At 33.9% G+C, this 27,529-nt stretch overlaps 1 protein-coding gene and 1 pseudogene across 1 annotated transcript; both read right to left on the minus strand.

The window, feature by feature from the left end:
* Nucleotides 1–7,960: 7,960 nt before the first annotated feature.
* On the minus strand, nt 7,961–9,016 carry LOC148575827 (uncharacterized; annotated as a pseudogene).
* Nucleotides 9,017–12,355: 3,339 nt separating this feature from the next.
* LOC107626295 (salicylic acid-binding protein 2) lies at nt 12,356–26,990 on the minus strand. The gene is made up of 3 exons (XM_016329150.3): nt 26,486–26,990; nt 24,630–24,755; nt 12,356–12,852 (listed from the first exon to the last, which is right to left on the minus strand). The coding sequence occupies exons 1-3, from the start codon at nt 26,867–26,869 to the stop codon at nt 12,571–12,573; spliced, it is 792 nt and encodes a 263-aa protein (XP_016184636.1). The 5' UTR covers nt 26,870–26,990; the 3' UTR covers nt 12,356–12,570.
* Nucleotides 26,991–27,529: the final 539 nt, after the last annotated feature.

Genomic DNA, 27,529 nt, shown 5'->3' on the forward strand with positions numbered 1-27,529 from the left:
GGAGTGTCCTTGCAGGTGGCCACCCTCCTTGCTCCGTTCCATCTCCGGCATCATCAACGCACACCCATCTTCGTTCCACGTTAGCCCGGGGCCTCTCCCTCTCCCTTACTCATCACCACCCGACCCATTGAGTACCCGAGGACCTCAGGTAACGAATATTGGCGCCATCTGTGGGGACCCCGGCGCAGACATGGAGCGACCCATCACTTCGGAGGAGCTCCGCGAAGGAGGCGGGGCCCACATGAGCAGGGCAAGTTCGATAGCCTGCGCTGGCGAACAGTTGAGGTCCTCTGTTTAACCGAACCAACAAATGTACACCAAGACCCCCGAAAGACGTCCCTTCGGGGGGACGGGGGCCGACAGCACCAAGATCATGCAAGAACTCAGGCATAGAGTACAAAACCTTGAGCGGGAGCTGGCGGCGAGGGGCCGACCTCACGAAGCCGTCAGCCACTCCCACGGCGGCGTCAGCCGATCCCACGCCCGCACTCACTCCCTCTCACGAGCACACGACAGCCAAGAAAGAAGCCTAACAAGGCTCGAAGAGGATCGAACCCGGGTCGTCCGCGTGACAGGCGGAAATACTTACCACTATACTACAACGACGCCATTTTGATGATTGGATTTTCGATGGTTTAGAATTTCACAAATGAAATCTCGTTGCAAGTATAGTTTCTAAACCAATCACTAATCCTTTCATACAAAAAGTTGTTTGTCACTAAAACAAACCCCTAAAATTTATAAACCGAAGTATTGGACCTCGGGTCGTTCTCCCTAGGAATTGTAATGAAGTGTTTTGTTATCGGTTGTGAGTTATATTTGGGGTTTTAATAAGAAACATGAAAAGTAAATGGCAATGAAAATAAACTAACAACTATAAAAGGCTCTTGGCAAGGTGTGAGAACTAGAAGTCCTATCCTAGTTATCCTTCTCAATTGTGATGAGAATTGTTCATTGCTACCACTTAGTTAACCCTTACTAATTAAAGGAAAGTCAAGTGGATGAATTGACTTGAGCCACAAGTCCTAGCCAACTCCCAAGGAAAGACTAGCTTTAGTGCACTCCAAACCAATTAGCAATCTCTCCAATTATCAATCAATAAAGGAATTAGATAACTCAAGTGTCACTAATTACTCTACCTAGGCCAAGAGGAACAAAATCTACACTAAAACTAAAAGAGGCATTTCAACAAACACATAGAGTGCAATAGAAGTAAACATTATTAATTGCAAGAATTAAAGGAATCTACAACTACAAAGGCAAGAGATCAACAATAGAAAAGCAAGGAAGAACAATTATTATGAATTACCTCTTATTGAATTGGAAGAAAGTAGAAGGAACAATACTAGATCTACAACAAAATATAAGAACAACATAAAGGAAATTACAATAAAAGAATAGAAGAAGATGAATGTAGCAACAAAGAATTGAGAGATAGAAGTGGAAGAAAGCAAAGATTAAAACCTAGATCTAAGAACTAAACCTAATCCTAATCCTAATTCTAGAGAGAAGAGAGAGCTTCTCTCTCTAGAAACTAACTCTCACTACTAAACTAAGCTAAAACTAAAACTAATGATGACTAACTTCTAAAGTATGAAAAGTATCTAAAAGTCTCTTGATTCCCCTTCAATCCTTGGCTTAAATAGCATCAGAAATGAGTTGGATTGGGCCCACAAGGCTTCTAAAATCGCTGGCCACGTTTGCATTAAGTGGGTCATGTGCCACCATCGGCGCGTCCGCGTACCGTGCGCGTGCGCGCCCCTATGCGTGATGCAACTATGACAAATCTTATATCGTTTCGAAGCCCCAGATGTTAGCTTTTCAACCCAACTGGAACCGCATCATTTGGACCTCTGTAGCTCAAGTTATAGCCGATTAAGTGCGAAGAGGTCGGCTTGACAGCTTTCCGGTTCTTCCATTTCTTCATGAGTTCTCCAACTTTTCATGCTTTCTTTCTTCATTCCCTTGATCCAATCTTTGCCTCCTAAATCTTAAATCACTTAACAAACATATCAAGGCATCTAATAGAATCAAGGTGAATTAAATTTAGCTATTTTGAGTCCTAAAAAGCATGTTTTCACATTCAAGCACAATTAAAGGAGAATATACAAAACCATGCTATTTCTTGAATAAATATGGGTAAAAGGTGATAAAATCCCCAAAAATCAATTCAAGATAAACCCTACAAATGGGGTTTGTCAACCTCCCCACACTTAAACCAAGCATGTCCTCATGCTTAAACCAAGAATGAAGTAAGGGTATGGCATTTATTCAATGGAAACTAACTAAATGCGATCTACCTATATGCAACTATCTAAATGAATGCAAGTGCTTGGTCAAAATAAATCAATTCCCAAGAAACATATATGCACAAGGGCTAAGGACTAGCAAGTCTAATCCACAATTGTATTGAGTTGTTAAATATTTTTACAAACTTGCATGAAGAATGATGATCATAGGTGAAAACATGTAATTGAGCATCAAACCCTCACCGGATGTGTTTGCACCCTATTCGCTCAAGTGTTTAGGGTTGATTCACTCAATTCTCCTCTATTTCATGCTTTCCAAGATTTGTTTTTCTTCTAACAATCAACATTTATTTCATGCATGCATACAAGTATCATGAGGTCTTTTCATTGGTTGTAATGGGGCTAGGGTCAAGGTAGGATGCATATTTGGTCAAGTGAGCTTGAAATTTGAATCTTTGATAAGCTTAAACTTCCCACCTAACCTATGACATCCTATACAATTAAGTTCTAACCTAACTACCCATTTTCTCACTTTTCCACATACTCATGCATTTTCTTTTCATTTCACAACACTTATGCATTGATCTTATTGAGCTTCACTTTGGGGCATTTTGTCCCCTTTTTATTATTTTTATTCTTTTTTTTTTCTTTCTTTTTCTATTTTTTTTTCTTTTCCATATTATTTTTCTTTTTCACTTTTATTTCTTTTTCTTTTGTTTTTCTTATTTTTTTCTTTTTGTATACAAGAACCTCAATGCATAAGGTTTTACATTTGATCAATACATGAGTATGTACCCAATTCCCAATATTTCCAATAACATTACAAAACTACCCTTTTATTCACCCAATGTCCCAAGGTTCCCACACTTGAATGATACTCAAACACACTAGCCTAAGCTAATCAAAGATCCAAATTAAGGGCATTTATTGTTTTTCGCTTTAAGGCTTGTAATGTGCTAAATTAAGAACAAGTGGGTTAATCGTAGGCTCAAATTTGGCTAACAATGGAAGATAAAAGGTAGGCTATTTGGGTAAGTGAGCTAAATGAAATGATGGCCTCAATCATACAAATGCATGAACACAAGAAATAATTGGACATAAAGAATCAAACAAATCAAAGATTACAATCATAGAAAGAGAATAATGCACACAAGAAGGAAAAATAAGTGGTTATAAGATGTAACCACACCGTTAGGCTCAAATCTCACAAGCTTGTGTTCTTAGCTCATAAATCATGTTCCACAAAATATATAATTCAAGCAAGTTCTATGAAAAGTTTTTCACTCAAATCAATTGGTGCTCTATAGATAGAAATCCTTGGAAAATTTCATTATTTTGACTAAGCTTATTGTGTATATATATGCAAAAATAAGAAAATGCAACAAAAATCCAAAAAACCTAAAATGAAATGCAAAAGTGTTGGGATTAGAAATTTGTCACCCAAAATCGCCGACCGGTCGGACGACCTCCCCACACTTAAAAGTTTGCACCGTCCTCGGTGCACTCAAAGATGAGCAAGGGGGTACGGCGACTCTCCGGATTGCTATGTGTTCTTTCTTCCGCTTCCATGGTTGCTTGTGGTGCATTCATTATGAAAAACAAAAATATAACACTATAAGATGAGAAGATATAAAAGCAAGGAAGCATACATTGTTGGAATGAGGTAAATCACTAGAATGAGGTGAGTGAATTAGTGTGACATTAAGAAATATTAGGTGTGTGAATTCTAAATTGCGTGGTTTAGAATACACATTAGCATAAAAGCTATGTCACAAAAGAAGCATGCACTTCATTTATCCTAGTGTGCTTGAGATGCTTTAAGTAAGCTTGTAAGCTAAGACAAGCATTAGAGAAGCATGAAAGCATTCAAGTCAAACATATGGATGGATATAATCATGAAATACAAAGCATTAAGGTAAATGCTCAACATTATCCATCAAGAGATTGCCTAATCAAAGAATACGGTTCAAATCACATGGTGGCTAGCTACAACATGCAATTCAAAAGAGTTATAAGCTCGAAGACAATTCTCATCACTTGGTATTTTTCAAAAGGTAAGCATGAAGAACTCAAAACCAAGTAACAAAATATAACCTCAATCATAGAATCCAACAAAGATTATCTAAAAACATTCATGCTTAAAATAGCATTTAGGCAATAAGGGCAGCAACGTATAATAAACAAAGTCAATAATCCAACACGTATAATGAAAAGAGAGAAAATAAAATGAAAGCTAAACTAAAACTAACTAATTAACTAACCAACTAACTAATTAACTAACTAAAATAAATGGTTATCCAAGGTGTTTGGAAGTGTTGGATGAGGGGTAGGAGAAGGGAAGAAGAAAGGAGAAGGAAAGAATTGGAAAGAGGAGAAGAAAAGAAAAGTGGATGGGAGAAAGAAATCTGCGCGTACGCACGCATGGCGCGCGCGCGTCGTTGGCTTATTTCGAGAGTGGCGCGTACGCGTCATGTGCGCGTGTGCGCAAGTGGGGTTTGTGCCAGAGGCACAACGTTGGCGCGGCGCAGGCACAACTCTCTGGAAAATGTATGGAGGTTGGAACTTCTCAATCCGCGCGTATGCACGCATGGCGCGCACGCGTGGATGGTCGAAAATGCTGGAAGTGCGCGTACGCGCCATGTACGCGTACGCGTAGATGGTGCTCTATTTTTCAAAATTTTTTTTTTTTATGTTTTTGCACCAATCCAAGCATTCCAAACCTCCAAACAGCTACCAAAACACCCTAAAACCTTATTTAACATACTAAACTACCAATTAAACTCAACTATCTAAACAAAACATGAAATTAAACTAATTCTATCAATATGTACAAAAGAGAAAATGAAAGGATTTTACCATGGTGGGTTGTCTCCCACCTAGCACTTTTGTTTATTGTCCTTAAGTTGGACTTATGGAGAGCTTCTCTCAAGGTGGCTTGTGCTTGTACTCATCTTGGAACTTCCACCAATGCTTGGACTTCCAATAAGCTCCATCATTCAAGATTAATATCTCCAAGCTTTGATGGAGTTCTTCACAAACCATGGGCTCCCAATGTTGATCCTCTTCTTTTAATCCGGGATCCCACACTTTGTTTTCATACCCGTCTTGAGGTTGATCATCATTATTAGTCCAACCGGGTGGTGAGTAAGGTGAATTCTCTATATAGTGGCCAACAATCCTCCTAGACCCATCTATTTGAGCACTACTCCAACCTTTATATCTCATGTTTGATGCATCAACCATAATGAGTCTTGATTTGCAACGCCAACCACAAAACCTTTTGCGTTTACGCTTCATCCCACAAAGCTCCCTAAGTTGGCCATCCGTTTCAAGCAAACCATATTCAAGTGGGATAATAAAGCTAATAGAAATAAATTTCACCCACTCAAATGAAGGAGTAGATGGCAACCTAGGCAAAGACAACTCCAAGAGTTTTGATAAAGCGTATTCAATTCCCATCCTCCTTTTTCTAAGGATTTCCACCTCTTCACAAGACTTCTCAATTATAATCCTTTGTTCAACAATTTTATATAAACCTTTTCTCCTACTCAAGTCGTAAATGGGAGGGTAAGAAAAATTTACCTCCACATTGCTTTTCATCTTGTTGGGAGAAGGTTCTTCATGCTCAAAGGATTCTTCACCACTAAGGTTTGATGCTTGATCTTCATCACCAAGGGAACTCACTTCTTGCTCTATCCCATCCAAATCTTCATATGGAATATGTCTTGGAAGGTGTGCACTTTCCTTCTTAGCATCAATTTCAATCATCTTGGAGGGGTTTTCTTCAATTCTAGATTCCCATGGAGGCTCCGCATCTCCTAAGTCTTCAACCAATTCTTCCCTTTCTTCAATAATCATAGCTTCCTCCAATTGTTCCAATACAAAGCAACTTCCCTCATTCTCCACCAATCTCTCTTTTATGTTATGCTCTTCATTTGATTCCCCACATGTAGCCATGGAAGTTCCTTGAGAGTTCAAGCATTGGGATGCTAACCGGTTTACCACCTCATCCAAGGCGGCCGTGAATTGTTGCACATCCCTTTTTATTTCCTCTTGTCCTTGAACAAGAACATCAAGGATGTCATCCATTGGAGGTTGGGGTGGATGGAAGGGTTCATCAATTTGGGGGAAATGTTCATAGTAGGAAGGTGGTTCTTCTTGGTAGAGTTGTGGTGGTTCAATAATTTCCACTCTTTCCACTTGTTGCACAACACACTCCATGGTTGCTTGAAATTGATCCAATGCTTCCTTGAGACGATCCATTGACTCTTGTTCCTCTTGGATAATATGATTAGGATCATATGGCTCTTGGATTGATGGACATGAATATTCTTCCATGGGAGGTTGTGGTGGAAAGTGGTATTCATCTTGTGGTTGAAAATTTTCATACATTTGTGGTTGAAAATTTTCATACAATTGAGGTGGTTCATCTTGGTAATAACATGGAGGGGGTGGCTCTTGGAAGTGGTGATGTTGAGATGGTGGTGGCTCTATATGTGGTTCATATGGCTCATACGGTTGTTGTAATGGTGGATATGGATGAGGGTCATATGAAGGTGGTTGGTGAAAAGTGGCTTTTGAGTATGGTTGAGGGTTATGATGAGGGTATGGCTCATAGGCATATGGTGGTGGTTCTTGAAAGTCACAAGGGAGTTCACCATAGCCATTAGATTGATATGCATCAAAGAATGGCTCTTCTTCATATTGTATTGGTGGAGGTTGTTGTCATGAAGATTGATCATGTGCATGTGGCTCTTCCCACCTTTGGTTATCCCATTCTTGATACACATCTTCATTGTAGCCCCCATTACCTACAACATAGTTGTAATCACACTCATAGCCAAAGTGAGAATTCATGATAGCAAGAGGAAAATGAAAACAAAATCAAATAAGAAGCAAGAAAATTAAATCCTAAAACTAGCAAGAGCTAACAAAAGCACACATATTCACACTATTCACATATATACAATAACCAATAACATAACACCATTGCAATTCCCCGGCAACGGCGCCATTTTGATGATTGGATTTTCGATGGTTTAGAATTTCACAAATGAAATCTCGTTGCAAGTATAGTTTCTAAACCAATCACTAATCCTTTCATACAAAAAGTTGTTTGTCACTAAAACAAACCCCTAAAATTTATAAACCGAAGTATTGGACCTCGGTAGCTCAAGTTATGGCCGATTAAGTGCGAAGAGGTCGGCTTGACAGCTTTTCGGTTCTTCCATTTCTTCATGAGTTCTCCAACTTTTCATGCTTTCTTTCTTCATTCCCTTGATCCAATCTTTGCCTCCTAAACCTTAAATCACTTAACAAACATATCAAGGCATATAATAGAATCAAGGTGAATTAAATTTAGCTATTTTGAGTCCTAAAAAGCATGTTTTCACATTCAAGCACAATTAAAGGAGAATATACAAAACCATGCTATTTCTTGAATAAATATAGGTAAAAGGTGATAAAATCCCCAAAAATCAATTCAAGATAAACCCTACAAATGGGGTTTGTCACCGCGACAGCCTGAGTAAACAAAACACATCAAAAAGCAAAGCCACGACGGCCCGAGCAAGCAAGCAATAACCAAGAAAAATGGCAGTAGAGATAAAAAGCCAAAATATTCGTTACAACCAAAGGGCGCCTTATAACATGCCCCAAAATAAAGGCGAGTTACAAGAACAAAGCAAGGAACATAAAGATTAAGTATCCATCTAGCGCTTGAGGATGTCAACAATTTTCTCGCCCTCCACTGTCTTCATAGCCCCAACTTGAGAAAAGTCAAGGTCGGGAGCCAGCACGGCCACCTGGAGCTTAATCCCTTCCTCGGTCAGCTTGACGGCTTCCCGGGCCCCCTTTGCAAGCTCCTTGTTCTTCTTCTTCAAAGCGGCCATCTCCTGAGAAGCAGCCTGTGCCGAGCTCTCCACCAACTTTAGTTTTTCCTCCAACTCCTCGACCTTCTTCTTGGCAGCAGCAGTCTCACCACAGGAAGTGTTCAAATCCTTCATCAAGGCCATATCCCGATCCACCAGCCTATTAATCCCCTTGGCATCCTCCTCAGCCTTCTTCTCCTGCTCAGACAATTTGGTCTTCAGGGACTCCTCCCGAGATCGTGAGTCTGTCAGATCTTTTTGGGAGTTCCGAAGCTTCACTTCCATAACATGGTAATTTCCCAAGATAGGCTCTACCTTCTTGGCAAAGGCAGCAGCTCGGAGAAGACTGCGGTAGATCCACCTAGCCTGCCCGAAAAGGTCGGCCTCGTGGAAAAACTCTTCGGTGCCAGGGAGCAACTAGGATTCAATGAAACCTCCAGCATCGAAGTTTTTCTCCATAACCGAGAGCGCTTTCTTGGAATCCCGCTTTCTCTTCTTAGGGTTGCTCATGACTTTCAAGTCGTCGTCACCAAAACCCAAATCTTCCTCGTCAAAAGCTTCCGTCTCCACACTCCGGGTCCCCGAAGTATTCTCAGGAGGAACAACCTTCTCTGGCTGAACTTGGTTGGCCTCGTCAACCCGACCACTGGCCTCCCCGGTTTCCCCCTGCTCCTGACTCGCCGAAGGAGTCGCCGAGGAATCATCATCACCCTCATCATTCCCCTTGATAAGGTTCATCAAGTCAGCTAAAGTTTTCTTCCCGCCATCCATGGAAACTACAAGCAAAGAAAGAGAAAGCAAAGGTGTGAATAATAGAAAAATAAAACATTAAAAAACTATCAGGAAAAGGAACTCACCAACGTACGACCGACCGGCCTCCCGATCTCCCATAACCATACGGGGATTAAGGTTTTTCTCGCCAAAAATAGCCAACAAAATGTCAGCTATATTGCGGTCTTCCGGACTCAGCCAATCGTAAGATACTTTTATCAAATAGTCGGATCCCGCCCTAAAGCTCCAGTAGGTCGGGATCCGCCTCGCCCCCTCGGCAGTAAGCCAGAAAGGTTGATGACCTTCAATTGGCCTAACCTTAAAGAAAGTAGACTTGAAGCATTGGTAGGAGTCCTCAAAAAGGCCAAAAATCCTACGGCCTTGTTGGGCTCTAAAAGACATATACCCCTTTTTCGCCTTTCCCTGGCTAGAAGGGTTCGTAAGCAGGAAGAGGTAGAGAAAGACATTCACTGAAGTCAGCAACTCCAGATACTCGCAAACCATCTCGAAGCATCGGATGGCGGCCCAACTATTCGGATGAAGCTGTGATAGAGCAACATCACAGCGATTCAACAGACCCATGACGAAGGGGGAGAAGGGCAAACGAACCCCCAAGGTTGTGAACATGGGTTTATAAACCCACAACCAATCGACAACCTAAGGAGAGGCCAAATTCTTCTAACACACATACTCCCGACCAGCGGAAACGTAAACTTGATAGAGCGCTTCTTCAGGACCACCTCCACATAGGAGCCCTGATTGGCGCAGATTCTGGAGGCCCTCCTTTGTGACCCTGGAAGGGGTATCCTTCACGTCGGAGGAAACCCAGGCGTAATGGTCAACAAAGTCGGCTAGCGGGCGCTGAGCCTGACTTGAGATAACAAGCCGCTCGGCCATACCTACAGTGGGGGCACCACTTAGTCAAGATGGGAGGTCGGAAACCCTCAAAATAGTAAAAGCAAAAAAACTACAAATCACCCTCTACATACCCCTACGCCAACCCAGAATGCAAGTAAAAACCCAGGAAAAATCCAGTGGCACCCCCCTCTAGAAAAAAAAGCAACAAGAAAAACGCAGAAACCCAGGCATGCACAAACAGGAATGCACGAAAACTAAAAGAAAGAAGTAACCAAAAGGAAAAACCATAAAAAATGTACCTGGAAAGCAGAATCCGCAAGATGTTGAACAGAAACGAAGAACCCAAAAAGGAAGAAAGGGCACTGGAAGCAAAAAGAGAATCAATGCAGCAAGGGCAAGAAGCAGAAGCAGCAGCAGCACGAGAGATCAAGAAGATAAGAGAGAAGAAAAGCAGAATGGAGAGGGGGTTACGAAATAAAAATAAGGGGAAAGCGTAACCGCCGAGGAAGAGCGCCAAAAGGTAGGGACATATTCGCCATTTCACTCGAAATTTCAAATTAGTGAAATGATGGGCATTTAATGTCCAGCACAGAAGCCAAGAAAGCAACGCCAGGGTCGAGGCGACCACACGTGAGGGACACGAAACGCCATCAACGAGTTCCCGAAAAAGAAGGAAGCGTGCCGCCTCGGCGAGTAGGACAAACGCGCCCAGCCACGAACTCCAAACCTCAAGGCTGGCGCGTTGGGGGCACCACCCCCAACCTAGGCCCAAACCTCCAACAGAGAAGTCCAACGGGTCGGCTCCTAATACCCGACCCAAGGCACGCCCAACCTACCATCCGTATGAATCACGCCATCGCCCGGGTCGGTATCCTCGGAGCAGCGTCCGGTGTCCCGACCCGAAGTCCGGGACGACCTGCTCCTCCCACGTGGATTACGATAGCTCATGAGCTCCTCAACTACTGGGCTAGGTCACCGCTAGTCCCACCCAGCATAGTATATAAGGGGAGAGGACAGCTCTCCCCCCAAGGTACGTCACACTTTTACCTAATTCAGCTGTCCTCTCGTATGGACTCTGACTTGATCGTTGCAGTGTCCTTGCAGGTGGCCACCCCCTTGCTCCGCTCCGTCTCTGGCGTCGTCAACACACACCCATCTTCGTTCCATGTCAGTCCGGGGCCTCTCCCTCTCCCTTACTCATCACCACCCGACCCGTCGAGTACCCGAGGACCTCAGATAACAAACATCTCTTATGATTTTTTTTTGTGACAATTTAAGCATTATAATATTAACAGTAAATTCAATTCCTCATAATAAAACAAAATGTTTTCAACTCGATATTGAATTTGTGAGAGACAAACTAAATAAGAATCTACTATAAGTGGTGTATATCCCTAAAAATGAGCAAGTAACTGGCATATTGACAAAGCAAATGTCAGCCCTTATCTTGGGAAGTTCAAACACAAATTTAGAATTGTGCAAAGGCCAGACATAAGTTTGGAGTGAGGGACGGAGGGGAGTTGTGAAAGTGTAATAGTGAAAACAAAAGAATATATATATATATAGTAATTAAGGAGACAGAATTTGGTACAGTATAGTTATGATTCTGTTAGAAGCAATTTTGGTTGTTATAAGCTGATTTAGTTAGTTCAGCTAGTGTAGGGACTTAGTGCTAGCAGTTTAGGCTTGTATATAGAGAGAGTAAGTGTATTAATGAGAAGACTTGTATTCCATTTTCAAAAATCAATATTGAAGCATTTTTCAGATTTCTCTCTAGCCTCATCAATTACTTTCTTGGTATTCATCAACCCTTTTCTGTTTTTCTTTCATTCTTCTTTCTTGCAACGCAAGAATCTGAATTGCTTTCAATTAGAGCTACTTTTTGGTCATTTGTGTAATATATAGATTTTAAGGTCATTTGTATAAAAGCAAATGCTATGAGAGTATCTCCACTTTTTTCTTTTTCCCCTTATGGGAGAAAGAAGGGATTTTTAATATTTAAAAAATGTATCGCTGTTTCTATTTTTATTGAGTAATAATAGCCACCATACATATTGACTTGACTAATAATCTTACAATTTCTTAATCTATGTAATGATTGAGTATCGAATAATTATAAAAGTTCACTTTACATTGAAATAATCCAATCATCATCCTAAATCAAATTGAATAAACTAGATCATAGTAGTAGCTAGGTATCTATTACCGACATGATTCATTTTATGTATCACAAAATAAAGTCAACTCATTCTATGTATCACAAAATCAACTCAACTAAAATAATACATGTACATAATATAATGTGGATAGTAGTAAGTAATAAACGAAGCAGAAATATAGCTTAAATTGAATTAAAAAATATCGTAACGTACAATATAAGCAACATAGTCAAACTTTCATGTTATCAAAGACTTACCAATGATATGCCCACTCGTATTACATGATCATAAAATATTTTAGACAACAAATCTAAATATGGAATGCACTAAATACAAATTTAAATATTAACAAATATAAATACAATTTAATAATTTTATTAATGTGTTATTTAACATTTGCTTAAAATATGGATGCACTAAGAAATTTTTCGCATAGTCTATTCAGACATGTGACAAGGACCATTTTGATTTTCAATTCAACGATAATAAAGAACTAATACAATACATTGTTCTATGCTGTATAATATTGTTCATAACGATTTTTTTTTATTTCAATTAAAGTTTTTAACTATGCAAATCATGTGAAAAAAAAAAAAAAAAACCAGGAACAAATTTGTCCAACTAACACAAAATCTTAACAGCCAAATTGAAAATTCTCTCAAATTATTTGTATTTAGCAGCAATCTGTTGGAGACAATCACTAAGTTCTTGGGGCTTGCAAAGCATAGCCATATGATCTGCGCCATTGATCTCCATGACGTCATTAATCCCAGAGTTTTGGATCATCAATCGCTGATACTCCAATGAAATCGTAAGGTCCTCAGTGCAAACAACAAAAGCACGAGAAATAGATCCATATCCCTCTTTAGAGAAGTTCTTTTCTTGTGATAAGTCTTCAATGAACAATGATGATGGCCTTATCAAACATTTGATCAATTCAAAATCCTGCAAAAATCCATTCATCATCATCATCATTATTATTATTTAATTGATTGAATGTTGTTACACTCTTGAACTTATAATGGAGGGAGTCTAGCTAGTCATTTGTGGGCATGCCAAATATTATTGGTACGTAAATCCAGACGAAAGGGTGCAGTGGTTGTAAAAATGCAAGCGAGAGACATCACAATATATTATTTCCTTTTATACAATAATGCTATATAAACTTTTCTTTAGGTGTTCATGTGTTTGGCAATTTATAAAATTGCACTTACACATTTAATAGAGAAAATAATGTGTATAAAGTACATGTGTCATTACTACAATATTTTTTTGTCTAAAATAACTCTTATTTGAAGTAATATTTAACAAAAGTTATCTTAGATAGATAAAGACAACATTTTTAACGAGTTATCTTTGAGTAGGGTAAAAATAACAGAATTTTTAGCCATCTACTATAAAAATGTTAAGACAACATTTTTAAATAAAAATATATTTTATAAGAGTTGTCAAAAAAACTAAACAAATAACATTGATAAAACATTGCCTAAAATTATTCATAGTTAAAAATTTTAGAGAAAAACTTTTAATTACATTTCCACTTATTATTTTTCCTCCAAATAACTTTAAAAGAAATAGATGTGTTTCGTCATCAGTTCATTTGAACAATCAATATACCATAAGTCCTAACATAACCCAGTAACCCACGCATGAACCCTTTTTTCATTGCCAGCTCCAATCGACAAACCTAACGGCGACAGCAGCTCGACACGAGGTGCTTTCCTCCATGGCGACGGCGCGGTACTCTTCTCCACGCACGCTTCTCCCCAGCTATGGTGCGGTGTGCTCCTCGTTCTGCGCCAAACCACCACCGGCGAGAAACCCCTCTCCCATCTCTTCTCCTTCTTCCTTTTCTTCTCTTTTCTCGCATCCTCCTTTTCGCGAACGAGAGATGTAGAACCGTAGTAGCCTCTATTCCACTGGCGAGCTTTGACGCAACACGGCGACGACCCCTCCGTTGTTCTATTGCTCTAGCAACACTACAGCGCAGCTGCAACCTCCTCACCCCTGCCTTTTTCTTTGTTCTTTAGTTTCCAGAGTTTTGGAAAAACTTATTTTGCTATTCTCTGATTTAATTCATTACAGTTTAGTCATATTTTAATTCTTACTTAGTAATTTTATTTACTCAAACTAGTTTTTGCTTATCGAGTTAATTTAAATTAAAATTAGGATTCTGTTATCAGCATTTGTCTTAGTTCACAGGTAATTAAGCATACTATTATGATTCTTGAGTCTGGAATTTCAATTTGTTTGGACTGGCTTGGTTGATTTTTGGTTGAATTTCAGATTTTTCACGGCTTGTTCACTGAGGTACGATTCTCTAGCTGGTTGTTACTGATTCAGCAACTTCTAATTCTCCACATTGATTCTGGTATTTTTTTTTCCTTTTGATTTCTTCGTTTATAATGTAAATTACAAAATGATTAATTTTTGTAATTCACTGAGTTAACTAGTTCATATGGAATCGATTATCATTTTTTGTTTGTTTGTTCTGTTGGCCACTTTGATTGAGTTAAATAGCTCATAAAGAACAATGTAAATTTTATTCTTTACTCCTTTATAGAAAAATATTGCTTCAAAGAAATTTGATGAACATTGGTGGACATTCTAGGACTTGAAGATTGTAATTTGTTAAGCGATGACCCCATAAATTTTTTATCTTGCTTATACTTGTATTTTTTTCATACGCATATTATGTACCTTTGTACAGTTTTTTCATATTGAAAGTCTTGATATTTAGTCTATTTTTGGATGACTAATATAATTCTTTCTTAATTTTAATAATGATATTGTTGTGTGTCATTTGATTAATTTTTATACTTAATATGCATGAACACTATTATTTACATGCTTACTTAAATAGTAGTAATAATATATGAATAATTAGGTTTTTTCAAGATTTAAAAAAAGATTGGATGAGTTTACCGAGAGATAAAGTTGAGTTTAGTAATGGTGTCAATGATTTCTTAGACTTCGCTTACTCTATTAGAAATCCGTAAGGAGAGAAAATTTTATGTCCTTGTGTGCAAAGTATTGTAATTTCTTGTGGCACCAAAGGCAAACAATTTGTATTCATTTGATTACAATTGGATTTGTTAACGGTTATACGAGATGGATTCATCATAAAAAAAGCGTATTCGGCATGGATGTTGATAGCAATAGTGAAAGTGAAAGTGAGACTAACTCGTATGATGACATGGAGGCCTTGTTGAACGATAGATTTAGGGATATGGCAAAAGCGAAAGGAATAAAAAAAGGTATGAATGAAGATGCAAAGAAATTCTATAACTTGGTTGAAGAGTCTAGTAAAGAACTATATCTTGGTTGCAAGGGGTTTTGTACTTTATCTTTTACTATCCGACTATACTTGTTAAAGTGTTAACATGGGTACGGTGGAGTAATGTCTCTTTTACTTCTCTCTTGGAGTTGCTAAAAGAGGTTATTCCGAACTTGAATTTCCTACTTATTTCAATAAAGCCAATACTATGGTGAGAGACTTAGATCTTGAAGATTGACGCATGTCCAAATGATTGCATGCTACATTGGAAAGAGCATGAGAAAGACACATCTTGTCATGAATGTGGCACTGCTTGTTGGATTGTACATCTTGTAGTTGAAGCTGCTGATGTTTTGCCTTCAAAAAAATCTCACAATGTTACTGTGAAGACGTTGCGACACTTTTTCTTAATTCCCAGGCTTCAAAGACTATTCATGTGCTCAACAACAACTAAAAGCACGAGGTAGCATGACGAGGAATGCAAAAAGGATGGGAAGTTAAGGTATCCCATGGACGGCTAGTCATGGAAGGACTTTGACAATCGTCATACCAATTTTTCTCTCGATCCTCATAATGTGAGACTTGGGTTGTCAAGCGACAGATTCAATCCATATCTAAGCATGAGCATATCTCATAGCACATGGTCTGTTGTTTTAATGGCTTATAATTTTTCGCCATGGATGTCTATAAAACAGGAGTACTTTATGCTTTCGTTGCTAATCCTTGGACTAAAATCACCAGGAAATGATATAAACATTTACTTGCAACCTTTGATTGAGGAGTTAAAGGAGTTATGGGAGGTAAGGGTGGAAACTGAAACCTTCCAAATATATGCATCTTTCATGTGGACAATAAGTGATTTTTGGCTTACACAATGTTATCTAGTTGGAGTGCAAAAGGGAAGCTAGCTTTCCCTTGTTGTAACTATGAGACTTGTTCTAATTATCTTACATATAATCGCAAGACATGCTACATGGGTCATCGTATCTTTCTTCTTGAGGATCATCCATAAAGAGCTAACAATAGATCTTTTAATGGAAGAGTAAAACATAGGCAAGCTCTACCATTATTGACGGGTGCTGAAGCTTTAAGTCAGTTGGAGTCTATGGATAATCCATTTAGAAAACTAAAACCAAAGAAAGATGGTTCATGGAAGAAGACGTCAATATTCTTTGATTTATTTTATGGGCAGTATAACATATCACAACACAATCTAGATGTGATGCACATAGAAAAAAACATAGTTGACAGTATTTTTGGAACTCTCTTGGATATTTCTGGCAAGACAAAAGATCACACAAATGCTCGATGTGACTTACAAGGAATGGGCATTCGAAAGAACTTTCACCCCAAGAAAACAAATGGTAGAAAAAAGGTAATGCTGGCAAAGGCATGTTACTCAATGACTAATGTTGAAAAGTCAAATTTTTTGTGTCGTCTTGAAGACAACAAAGTTGCCATATGGCTTTGCCTCAAATATTTCACTATTTGTTACAAATTCCGATCAAAGGAATACTTCTAGATCAAGTTGCAGTTCCTTTGATTCGACTTGGCTCATTTTTTTGTCAATTGTGTCAAAAGTCTATCACATTACAAGAGATAGATCAATTAGAAGAGGAGATTGTGACAATATTATGCCAATTAGTGAGAATCTTTCCTCCTTCTTCCTTCAACATAATGATTCATTTGCCTGTTCATTTGGCTAATGAAGTGAGATTGGGTAACCCAGTTCAATTTTGGTGAATGTATCCTCCAGAAAAATATATGTGTATTTTGAAGTCATATGTTCGAAACAGAAGTCATCCTAAAAGATCTATTGCATAGGCATATTTGGTTGAAGAATGTTTGACGTTTTGCTCATATTACTTAGGGGTAAGTATTATTTTGGTCCCTAATATTTAAGGTCAGAATCGAAATCGTCTCCAACATAATTTTTTATTTAGAATCGTCTTTAACATTTTATTTCGTATTAAAATCGTCCTTTTTAATAAAATTTTTAATTTTATTACTAAATTACCCCTATCCTAATAAAAAATTATAAAATAAAAAATGAAAAGACGCGAGGGGGGAGGGGAGAAAGGGAAAGGGGAAAGGACGCGAGGGAGGGGGAAGGAAAAGGGGAAAGGGAGAGGGGGAAGGGGGAGGGGGACGGCGCCGACGAAGCTTGGAGCCGCCATTGTCGTCACCGTCGCTAGCCAGGGAGAGAGCTTCTGCTTCTGCACCGCTGCTCCTCACCATCGCGTTCTCGCCGTTGCTCCTCGCCGTTGCACCTCCCTGCTTCTGCTTCTTGCTTCAGCCTCTATTTCTGCTTCTGCTTTTGCTTCTTGCTTCGGCTTCTGCTTCTTGCTTCGGCTTCTGCTTCTGCTTCTTTTGCTTCTGGGTCTGCTTCTGCTTCTACTTCTAATATGATTTTGATTTGTTATTTTTTGATTTCATTGTTGTATGTTGATTTAGTTGTTGAATTTGATGTTGTTGTTTCTGTATTTAAATAATGTGTTATTGTTGGTGTTCTTGAATCTAATTATTAATATTTGATGGGAGTAAGGGAGGTGGTGGTGGTGGAGTAAGGGAGGTGGTGGTGGTGGGAAAGGTGCTGGTGGTGGTGGAGGGTATTTTTATCCATAAAAAGTTAAAAGGACGATTTTAATACGAAATAAAATGTTAAGGACGATTCTAAATAAAAAATTACGTTAGGGACGGTTTCGATTCTGACCCTAAACATTAGGGATCAAAATAATACTTACCCCTATTACTTACATACTGGTGTTCAAACAAAATTGAATAGACAACTTAAAAATAATGATGAACCTAATAATTTTGTGATGAAAACTTTAGATGTATTTCCTAATCTATTTCCTAAAAGAAGTGTTCCTTTGGGAGCAAAGAAGGGTGAACCTTTTCTTCTTGATGACAAGTCTCGAGAGCAAGTTTATAGCTACATATTATTGAATTGCCACAAAATAGACGACTGTGTTAGGTAAATCATACTAATTCTAGTATATTTTGGTATTTTAATTAGAAATTATGATAAGTCTGTTTTATGCTTACAAATATTATACTTTTGGATTTAGTGAGCATGAGATGTATCAACAAGAAACAAGATGGATGAAAGCTAAGAACCATAGCAAGAATTTTTCTACATGGTTTAAAGCACATACATGTTTAGCAGCATGATGTTTCAAATTGGGTGAATTCTACCATGTAGAAGAAAGATTCTTTCTATATGTGTAGAAATGTGTTGTTATGTTTTGAGTAAAACATAACAAGTATAGTGGAAGACAAAAGCTGGTATGTGACTTCACTGCAATGAATTAATTTCATCAATAATTTAATAATGTAAAGTTGATTAGATACTAATTATGAATGATAATGATGGGCTGTTTTTGTTTTTTTTTTTTAATGGATTTAAGTTTTTGGGCCAGGCCATTTTTTTCTTTGGATTTGGGTCTAAATTGAATTTTTTTTATGAAAAACCAAAATAATAAACATAATATCTTATGGATTTGGGAGTTATTTGAATTTTTTTTTGTTTGGGTCTTAATTAATTTTTTCTGTGTAGATGTAGGTGTTGATTGATTTTTTTTTTTATGAAAAGTGGACACTTTTTTTTTGTCATAAAAGATGTATTTTTGTGTTCTTGAAAATATTAGTTTAGTATTTTGCACATATTATTTTTATTCTAATACTATTAATAATCTTATTGTTAATAATATTTTAGACTATAATCATTCATTAGTTGTGATTTTATTATTAGTTATATGGTTAATTTTGTAGTAGGTAAATTAATCATTAGTTATATGGTTAATTTTTGTAGTAAGATACATAATTTACGTTATAAAAAAATTATAATAGTGCACAAGAATAAAATAGTTTAGCATCTAGAATTTAATTTTGGTTCGTTTAGAGTTTATTTTGATGATAATATTTTTGGTACGTGATAAAATTTTTGTATTGTAACAATTGTAAATCGATGATAGAATTTAGTGTTTAATTAGAATTCTTTTCGTAAAACCTTCGTAAAAATTTTGAATATATTTAGTTAATATAGTTGTTAGAATTTTAAAATATAATTTATAATTTTTACTAAAAAATAAAATATGTATGTATTTTTCATGAGTATTTTACTAAATGGCATCATGTTATTTAACAAGTTATATTCATGCTTGACAATAAATAATTTATTGATGTAAAAACGATCACAAAAAGAATATATATATATATATATATATATATATATATATATATATATATATATGTGTGTGTGTGTGTGTGTGCGCGTATGTGTGTATGACCGAGAAGATTAAAATGAGGGTAAATCACATAAACAAACTGAATGCATTCTAAATTTATATGAATGTCCAAAATGCAAAATGGTTATATGAATTTATTACAAATTTTTGTCAAAATCATTCAATCTAAACCCATGAATTTGATTTACTTTGAGTGTGGTTCAATTATTATAGTTTCGATTTATCTCCATAAAAGCTGCTCCTATTAAATCGAAGCTATTGACTTCGTTTTACCTAAATTAAATCGAATAGATTCGATTTACATGAGATAGTCTTCACTAAAATATTTTTTCATAGTAAATTGATTCCAATGAATTCCATTTACTAATACACCTACTAATTCGAATCACATGTAATTGAACATTCATGTAAATTTGAAACTCATTCAGTTTATTTATGTAATTTATCCTTAAAATGAACGTTGTCACTTTTATACATTAAATTAGTTAATATAGAGATTAAGTAGAGTATTATCTATTATTGGATACGATATGATATCATTCTTTCATGATTCATTTAGGTGAATTTTATTGCTATTTTTTTCTTTCTTTTTATATTTAATTCGTTCTAAAATTATGAAATGATAAGTACTGTTATAAAAATGAATCCTTTAAAAAATGAGACTTATAAATTTTTTTTAAAAAATAATTATGTACTTTGTATTCATAATATTTAAATAAAGTCTAACATATTAAAATTGGATTAAAAGTCATTTAAATTCTTTTTGTTGTTTCATTATTTTTAAACTTATGAATAAAATGGTTTAGTTATTCAAATTTATTGTTACTTGATTTAGGGTTTAGTGTAAGATGCTTTAGGATTTAGGTTTTAGTGTAGAAAATTTTAGAATTTAGAATTTAGAAATATATTGTTTAGAATTTAGGGTTGGATGGTTTAGAGCTCAAGATTGGATTAGTTTAAGTTTTATGATTAAGAAATAAGGGTTTGTTGTTTATTATTAGAGATTAAAATTAGATGGTTTAAGTTTTTCATTCTAAAATTGGATTGCTAAGTATTTTAATATTTAATGATAAGGGGTTTAGTGTTTACGATTGACATTTTTGATAAAATTTAAAAAATAGATACAGTGTTGATGATTATATTTTTTATACTTAACAATGTTAATTTAGTTGTTAATTCATTTATGTGTAGGTTAATTTAATGATAACGTAAATTATGTGTAGGTTACTGGTTAATGTGAAAAAAATATTTAAGTCATTGTCATTTAAATTTTTATTTGCTAGTAAATTATTTTTAAAATAAAGATACGGTGAATAATTGAATTTGTAAAAAATTATTGTTTTATTGGTTAGAATGGTTATTTGAATTTAGAATTTAATTTCTTATGTGTTAGTTAAATTTAAAGTTGTTAATATTTGCTAATAGGTATATTTATTGCTGGTCAAAATTTTATTTTTGTGTTGACAGAAGATTGCTCTTGAGACGTGACAAATTATGATGGTAGTAATATGTTGAGTGTTGTTGAGGAAGAAATACTAAAAGTGATTCTCATAAGGTAGGAGGCGCTTGAATTAATAAAAGAAGATATGTTTTAATTAATAATTTATATTAGATACATTCAAGGTTAATTTAATAATATATAAATATTTTGACTTTTACTGTATATAATTATGTAGGCATTTGTTGTAGTGTGTAAAATTTTTGCTCAAATTGTCTAAAAAATTAAATGATTTATTTTAAGACCCAAATCCAGAGAAAAAAATGGCCTGGCCCAAAAACTTAAATCCATTAAAGAAGAAAAAACAAAAACCAGCCCATCATTATCATTCATCATTAATACCTAATCAACTTTACATTATTTAAGTCACCAAAAAAACTTTACATTATTAAATTATTGATGAAATTAATTCATTGCAGTGGGTCCACATATCAGCTTTTGTCTTCCACTATACTTGTAATTGTACTCTCTCTCTAGACACTTGTTTTACTCAAAACATGACAACACATTTCTACACATATAGAAGGAATCTTTCTTCTACATGGTAGAATTCACCTTCAAATTGGATAAAAGAGCTCTCTAGAGGACCAACTCAATGTGCAAAAGATATTCTAATTATTTTATTAATGGATATAGATTTCACACCAGGCAACGTAAGGTAAGACGCAAAACACAAAATAGTAGTGCTACTTTAGTTGTATTAACAACAACCGTTGCAAGCACAAAGGATGCAAATCCAATTCGTGAAAATGTTTCTTATTACGGTAGAGTGAATGATATAATTAAATTGGACTATTATAAAAATTAGTGAATTTTATCCAACTCTCTCTAAAATAAAAGGTAAGTTATCCCTTGTAATATGTCTAATAATTATTACATGAAATTAATTAATTTATCATGATTAATTTTACTTCTTAATTTAACTTAAATTTTAATAACCTAACCAATTAATTATGGTATAATTTTTTTTATAAATTATAAAAATCAATAGATATTTAGATTAAATGTTAATATTCATCATTTTGGTTAATATTCCTGAAATTATGCATTTAATTTTTTCTTTTTCCTTTAGATAGTTGAGTTTAGTGTCTGATGTCGATTAATGTATCAAAATTTTATTACGATAATATTTATTTAAAAAGTATACATTATAAAATAAAAAAATATATGTTTAAATAGAATATTTGAAACTCCGCCTACAATCTTATTTTATTAATATATCGATGTACATCTTTTGATAAAGTCATTCTTATATATATTTTATAAATGAATTATTGTCTAACTTAAATTTTGATGATGTGATTTTAACCCAAAAGAAATATTTCAATTGTATTTAAACACCTATCTTTTTCTCATTATTTGATAATGTGACTTTTATTTTTTCGTTTATACGGTTCTATTTGGTAAAAAATGATAAGATTCAGTCAAAAACTAAGAAAAAACTTATTTTCAAAATACATGTTTGTTGATTATTAAATGTTTTTATTTTTCTTAAATTTATCTTATTTTTTATTTATCTTTTTTATTATTACATAATAAACTAACTAGTTTTATCCAATAACTATATTATTAGATATGTCACAAGAGATAACTTATCTTTTATTTTAAAGAAGGTTGGATAGAATTTATCCTAAAAATTTAAGGTTACATTATTCAAATGTGATTGGTATGAGGTTAGAGAAGATGATTATGGTTCGACATACGTGCATTTTAACAAAAAGTGTTATGAAGAAGAGCCTTTTGTATTGTCATGTCAAGTGCACCAATGTTTTTATGTGTAAGATGTATTTAATAAAAGGAAAAGTATGGGGAGCCAATGAAATATTTGTATAATGCGTACAATGGAGGTTTAGAGAATATTAGAGATATAACCATTAGTGTTATCTTTTTCCATCAGCGTAAGCTTTTGGGATGAGTGGTATCATGACATGGTATCAGAGTTTTAGATCTGAAAGCCATTGTCTCCCTAGCAGGACTCTTAATAAAAATAAATATTATGTTATGAAGATTGTTCCAAGAGACTTATTTAACATGAGTGATCAAGTTAATATTGATGTTGAAACTACTTATGAAAATGAGTTATATGATAAAAATTAGGGCTATGCTACACATCTAAGTATTTTTTTCATCCAAGTTTTATCCAAGTAGGTCGAACACCAACAAAAACCACTCTCAATAAAAGAGCGTCATTACACGCGCTTTATCTTCTTCTCCTCCCCCGTGCTTCTTCTTGTTCGTCTCTCCTGCGCTTCTTCTTCTTCTTCTTCTTTCAAATACACGTATACGTCATCTTCTTCTTTCAAATTCACGTATACCTCCTTCTCCTCCTCCTCCTCCTCCTCCTCCTTCTCTTCTTCTTCTTCTCCTCTTTCGTTATCGTCATCACCAACAACACCAACATTTTGCTAATGGATTATTTTTTTTTAATCGAATTGAATGGAATGCAATTGCTAAATTGAATTGAATTGAATTGAATGGACGCAATTGTTCTGAATTGAATTGAATTGATAATCTCTAAATTGTAGATAGAGGTGTTTTGAATTTGATTTTATATAATGGATTATGTTTCGTTCATTCAGTACTATACAATTGTTTTACCATGAGTATGTATTCGGTTCATTATGTAGAAAGCTGTTTGAATTTGATTCGTTCATTCAGTACTATACAATTGTTTCACCATGAGTACGTGTTCGGTTCATTATGCAGAAAGCTATTTGAATTTGATTTTATATAATGGATTATGTTTCGTTCATTCAATACTATACAATTGTTTTACCATGAGTACGTGTTTTGGTTCATTATGCAGAAAGCTGTTTTAATTTGATTTTATATAATGGATTATGTTTCGTTCATTCAGTACTATATAATTGTTTCACTATGAGTACGTGTTTCGGTTCATTATGTAAAAAGTTGTTTGAATTTGAATTTATATAATGGATAATGTTCCATTCATTCAGTACTATACAATTGTTTCACCATGAGTACGTGTTTCGGTTCATTATGCAGAAAGCTGTTCGAATTTAAATTTATATAATGGATAATGTTCCCTTCATTTAGTATTATACAATTGTTTCACCATAATAACATGTTCGGTTCATTTCTGTTCTGCATAATTCAAAACTCTTCCTCCTCTTCACCAGGGAGAGAAGGGGAAAAAGACAAAAAAAAATACAGCAGCAACAACAAAAGAAGAAGAAGGCAAATAAGAAGACGCTCTGTGCGTAAACGAGCGTGAGAAGAAGAAGAAGAAAAAGTGCGGGGGAGAAGAGAAGAAGCGTGCGAAAAAAAAACGGAAAAAGCGCGTGACCTAAAGTTACTTGGATGAACTTAGATGTCAAAATTGTTTGGATGTGGAGAATATCTCTAAAAATTATTAATAGTATAAAATATTTTATACAATCATTTAATTATATCTATTATTTTAAATGACTATTCATATAATCAATATAAAAAATAAATATTTTTATTAATATAATATTATATAATTAAATATATTTATATTTTATATTGATATATCAAAATTAAATTCTCTTATAAATGGTTATATATATTAGAACTTAATCATATATAACGTTTATTCCCCTTTAATATCTAACTCTATAATTACCCGAGCAAATGCATGCATAGGATACTCTGATGACAAAAAGTATAAAATTTAGAGTGCACTAATAATTTTATTTCACTTTATTGTCATTACCTCAGAGGAGCAGTGTTGGTAGACCTTGGTGGACAAGAAGTTAGGCCCAAACAACATTGAGGTTTTATTTCCACATTGTGAGAATGTCGTGTCCGAAAAATCGGACGCCGGTATCCCCTCAACGCACTGTTTAGAACAGAATTTCCAACGTTATTTGTTGTACTTATTATATGCATAGGATAAACTTGCGAAGAAATGTGTATAAAATCAAATTATATTAAACTATATTTTCTTTTAACCTGAATTTTTTACAATAAAAAATATTATCTATATATTAGAAATCAACCATCAAATCAACTATTATATATTTATTTATATAATATATATAAAATTTAATTTATTTTTAATATATACCTCATATTTTAACAAGTGTTTACTGTCTTTTTTTCAAAATAACATTATGAAAATATAAATCTTTTAAAATTACAGCTTTATCTTGACATTATAGATTATATTAAAAAAATTTATAAAATCAAAATACTTTTATAAAAAGTTCATAAGGATTTCTATCAGCTAAAAAGACCAGAATTTTCGTAGATAAAAAAATTAAATAATAAATTTTTAGTTATTATTTTTATGTAAAAGAGTTTAATTTTTACTAATAATTACTTTTAACATTCATTATCTAAAACTTAAAAAAATTTAACATGTATACTTTTATATTTGATTAGACGTTAAATCTGTTACACAAATAAAAATAATTAATTTTTATTCTTGTTATTTAAAAATAATATTTTTTTCTTTATATATATATATAAATATAATTAAATATTAGTATAAAAAATTTATATAGATAGTTACAAAATTAACTCAAAATTAATTTTATTGAAATAATTAAATCTTGATTCTAATTATAATTATAACAGTACTATTCTCTCCAAATTATATGCAATAAATATTTAAAAAAAAAGAGTTAAAAATATAAATTAAAAAGATAAACAGTAAAAATTTAAAACTAAATAAAAAATTAAAAAAATATGTATATAATAATATACTTTTTATGTAAATATTACGAGGTTATTTTTTAATTATAAATTTATTATATTTTTTTATAATTTTTTAAATTTATTTGAATTATATTTTTATTAATTTTTATTTTTTATAGAACAAAAAAGTAGACAAAAATAGAAAATAAGAGAGAAAAGAGAGATAGATAAAAAAGAAGAAGGAGAAAAAGAATTTGTTAATTTCATAGCAAAAGATCTTATTTTAATTGTAATAAAAGATATTTCGTGACACATTTTGATTTGTAAAATTAATTAGTAATATAAAATATAAATTATAAATTATATATAAAATGAGAATATAGAAAGAAATAAAAAAAAGAGAAAGAGAAAGATAAGAGAATAGAGAAAAAGAATTTATTAATTTAAAAAAAATATTTATCTAAATTTTAAATTTTTAATCAAAGAATGTTATGTGACATATTTTGATTGTTAAATTAGTAATATAATATATTTATATTTTAATTTTAATATTTTAATATTAATTTTAATTTAATTTTAATTATAATTAAAGAATGTTATGTTATATATTTTCATAATAAAATTTGTAATTAGTTATTAATTATAATATATCAAAAAATATATAATGAGTAAATGAATGAAAAAAATAAAAAATTAAAAGAGAGAGAAGATTGACGAAAAAATCTTTAATTTAAAAAAAATTAATTTTAATTATAATAAAAAAATAATATACAGTACATTTTAATTATAAAATTGATAATATATAATATATAATAGATATATATTTTATATAGTTTCATAGCTAATTTTATTATAAACCTAACGTGTTTAAAAAAAATAGAAAATTAAAAAAATATATATACTTTTCCCTTCATTTCAAGAAGCATCTACCTTTTCAATGACATAGGATGGTTTGTGTTGAGTGTCCGGCACAAAAGCTGTTAAGAAAACACCAACTGCGACCTTTGTGGGGAATTTTTCCATAGCAAGTGCAATGTTGAGCCCTCCAAGACTGTGACCCACAAGAACCACCTTTTCGTTTGGGGGAAGTGACTCCATAACCTCCAACAAAGGCTCAGAGTACTGAGAAAAAGTATCAACATCTTCGATCTTCTTCAAGTTGGTTCCAGAAGCAGCAAGGTCAAGAACTGTGACCTTGTGGCCTGAAGATTCTAGAAGTGGCTTGATCTTGTACCAACACCAAGCACCATGGCAAGCCCCATGTACCAAAATAAAGTGCTTTATATAATCTGTGTAATTTGTGGTACCACCCATGTTTTGTGTTTGATGATTTGTTGATAATGTTATTCCAAATTGGTTGCAAACAAAATATATAGAGGATAGAGGTAGCTGCTCTTCTTGACTTGTACTTTTAGGTGGTTGAGTTGGTTTTGGATTCCTATTTATAGAACCGTTAAAATTACTTATTAATATAAAATATATATTAAAATATAAATATAAAAAACAATTTAAATTATATATATTTATATATAAATAATAATTAATTTTAATAAATTAATTTTAATATCTAATTTTAATGTATACCTAATATTTTTTAGCTAAGTAATTGGCAACTTCTCTTTTACATGCATCTACATTGGACAAGCGCGATTGGGACAAGTTTGATTTAACGGGATAGATATTTTTTTTTTCAGAAGAAATATTTGAGTGCTGTGTTTCCTATTGCCTAGAAGATACGTAAATGCATCTGATAAACACCAGAGATTAAGCTTTCATCAAATTTGTCTTTATTTAATATTCTTGTAAATAATTTTAGCTCACCCTCACCGTGCCTATTGTCAAAATATAAATTTTTTTTTTTGTGACCGAAATAAATTAAATAAAGAAAAATAAAATAAAAGATCTGTTTAAATAGAGGATAATCTTTTTAAGATTATTTTTAAACTCTTTTTAAGATGAAAGAAATTCTACATG

This window comes from Arachis ipaensis, chromosome B1 (genome assembly GCF_059453495.1).
Source record: "Arachis ipaensis isolate K30076 ecotype BB chromosome B1, ASM5945349v1, whole genome shotgun sequence".
Classification (NCBI taxonomy): Eukaryota; Viridiplantae; Streptophyta; class Magnoliopsida; order Fabales; family Fabaceae; genus Arachis; species Arachis ipaensis.